The sequence below is a fragment of the Lepeophtheirus salmonis genome, chromosome 5, assembly GCF_016086655.4.
Source record: "Lepeophtheirus salmonis chromosome 5, UVic_Lsal_1.4, whole genome shotgun sequence".
Taxonomy (NCBI): domain Eukaryota; kingdom Metazoa; phylum Arthropoda; class Copepoda; order Siphonostomatoida; family Caligidae; genus Lepeophtheirus; species Lepeophtheirus salmonis.
In genome coordinates this window covers 70,331,354-70,334,224 of record NC_052135.2, presented here as the reverse complement: position 1 = coordinate 70,334,224, position 2,871 = coordinate 70,331,354, and the positions used below count along the sequence as shown (strand labels likewise).

Below are 2,871 nucleotides of genomic sequence, written 5' to 3'. Positions count from 1 at the left end.
GATCCGTATGTATAGTATATGTGGATTGGAGTTATGAAAACAGAGGAAACACGGGCTGACGAAGGACACGTCCGGGAAAGGGAGGAATTGATAACTTTGGGAGAGCACCATCATCCTCTTGCCGCCAGTCATTCCTTCTTGCACACTCGGACATGCGGCTGCCGTCTTCTTTAGTATGGAATGAATGAAAAGAATGAAAAGCAACTCAGAGGAGGTTGGACGCGAAGTTATATTTCCTGTATAGAAAATAATGATACATAATTATTTCACTTTTTACACTCGAATAAATAGGATGTTATTAAACCATGTCTTATAAACCCGGGAGATAAAAAAAATATGGACCTACAAGAATTGGGTATCTATGATATTAGAGAGGATAATGTGTATATAGTATTTGAGGAAGTAAAATACATTATAAAAAACAGAAATAATATAATTATCAACAATGTAAAAAGTAAGAAATAACTCGCTATTCAAAGCTTTTGAAGAATGAACAACAAAAGCATGGAGTAAAACCGATCTGGTTATATATATTATGTATATATTAAAGATAAGGTAGTCTAACCCAAAATTATTTTGAAGAGAAACGGATTTTTTTTTTTTTTTTTTTTTTTGAGAAATAAATTGTGCTTGGCACAAAAACCAAATAGTTAGAAAACATATCTATGAACTATATTATAAATATGATAAAAACTTTAATCATTGTTTCAGTCTTCCTGAGAAGTAGATTAACAAAAGTTTGATAATAGTAACTTAAAAAATAAAAAAAAACACTTCGAGAGGAAAAAGGGATAGCCTACATTTTAGAAGGAGAAAAAAAAAATAAAAAAAATAGAGTTCCATGATCTAATAAATCAATGAAAACAAGAGATCCAAATGTACAATTGTTTGGTTACCTTCTTCTATATACCTACTCACTAAGGATTAATAATAGAATCAAATATTATATCGAAGGTATTTGATTATTAGAAACATACATTGAACAGTCATTAAAAAAAAAAAAAAAAAAAAAAGAACAAAGAAACCAAATTAAGAAATGATCGGAGTTTTGACACACGCAAATATGTATATTAATATAGGAGAATGTAAGACACGACGACCACCCCTTTTTCTTTTCATAAAAAAGCATAGAAATGATGATGATAATAATATGTATACTGAAAAATACATTTAATAGGGTGCGTTTCTACCCCTGGAGCCTCCACGACCTCCTCGATATCCAGAGCCCCCAGTTCCGGCACCTAGTTTACCACCACCAAAACTGCCTCCACTAGACCATCCACCCCATCCACTACCATAGCTGGCTGCCCATGGTGTATTCATAGGTGCACCATAGCCCCATGACCCATCATAGCCGCCACCCCAGGGATCATAACCAGCCCATGGAGCATTATTACGTCCACGACCCCCTCCTGCACCACCTCCTCCTCCTCCTCTGGAGAGTTCTGGCTTGATGGTCACTTTCTTGATTTCCACTTCTTGTCCATTTAGAGTGACTTTTTTTTCTTTGAGTAATTTCTCTGCGGGATCCTCTTTGTCGAAGGTCACAAAACAAAAGTTCTTGGGTTCAGAATTTTTGGATCTGTCCACGGGACGTTGTATCTCGACCACTGTGCCATACTGAGAGAAATGCGATTTGATATCCTCTTCCGTGATGGACCCATCTAAAAACTTGCCCACGTAGACTTTGCCCTGTAGTGAAATAGAGAGTGAGTCCCTTTGCCCACGGCATCCAACCTGCTTCTTCTTACCTGCTTGGCCGTGGCCTTCTTGCACGCCACCTTCTTCCCCTTCACGACATGCTCTTGCTCCAGGACAGACTCCAGGGACTCCGGCGTCGCGAACACCACAAAGGCAAACCCGCGGGAACGACCCGTCATTTGATCCATTTTCAGAACCGTGGAGGTCACGGAGCCATAGGCCTCGAAATACTCCTTCAAGTCATTCTCGGACGCCTCCTGAGGCAATCCTCCCACAAACAGTTTCCGATCATCTTCCGAAGAAGCTCGCCCCATATTTTCTTCCGTTGCGCTCATTGCGATGAGTATAAGGATCCGTGGAGAGAAGTAAGAATCCTCCAAACACCACTTTACTAACAGTGAGTAACAGTGAGAAGAAGGAAAAAGCGTCGCTTGGTTAGCAATAACAAGAACAAGAAAAGAGAAAGAAAGAAACACACACACACATCAGTAGAAACAGACTCTGATAGAAAAAATAGAACAAAAAGAAAGAAATAGAGAACCGGCGTCTCCTACCAAATCAGTTCATGGGCACCACCTGCCTCACTACAAATATACAAACGGCCAGCCATCGCATCTACCCTGTATGTAGCTAGCTAAAAAAAATAAAACATTTTTATAGCCCTCATACAAACGACTATATTATATACTTATTCTATTAGTTTAACAAAATCAATCAAACAACATGTGTAAATAGTGTTGTCTATGCTTTCAGCTAGGAAATTATAATATGCTAGCGGGAAGACCCAGCATTGATCCGAGTTATTTGTTCCATTATAAAACAAAACAAATTTTTTCTACGCCTCTGTTGAAAAAGATTCATTGTATAATCAATTTTATCTGTAAATAATGATGCCAAAGGCTTAAATTTAAGCATTGACTTTAAAGTTAAATTGAAAAAATATTATCTACAGCTTGGTATATAGTTTCAAAACATGATAGATACTAAAGGACTCCTTAATAGACAATATTTTTAGTGCTTTCGTCTTGCCTTAAGATGTATAACCCTTTTTTATCCTCAACTCTTGAGTATTCAACGTGTTACTGACATTATTATTTTTTTTTTAATATGATGCACTGAGCTATGGCTACACACCTTCGCTGCTACATTGTTATTTCTTGAATCAAGCAG

General features: G+C 37.4%; 1 protein-coding gene across 1 annotated transcript; it reads right to left on the bottom strand.

Moving 5' to 3' along the window:
* Positions 1-211: 211 nt before the first annotated feature.
* LOC121118138 (RNA-binding protein squid) lies at positions 212-2,287 on the bottom strand. Its single transcript, XM_040712682.2, has 2 exons — positions 1,752-2,287; positions 212-1,692 (listed from the first exon to the last, which is right to left on the bottom strand). Exons 1-2 carry the CDS (start codon positions 2,034-2,036, stop codon positions 1,171-1,173), a joined length of 807 nt encoding a protein of 268 aa, XP_040568616.1. The 5' UTR covers positions 2,037-2,287; the 3' UTR covers positions 212-1,170.
* Positions 2,288-2,871: the final 584 nt, after the last annotated feature.

Excerpts from the sequence above, each read along its gene's own strand:
- LOC121118138 (XM_040712682.2), bottom strand. The coding sequence starts at position 2,036 with ATGAGCGCAACGGAAGAAAATATGGGGCGAGCTTCTTCGGAAGATGAT. Across the intron at positions 1,693-1,751 it reads AGAAGGCCACGGCCAAGCAG|GGCAAAGTCTACGTGGGCAA; the intron begins GTAAGAAGAAGC and ends ATTTCACTACAG.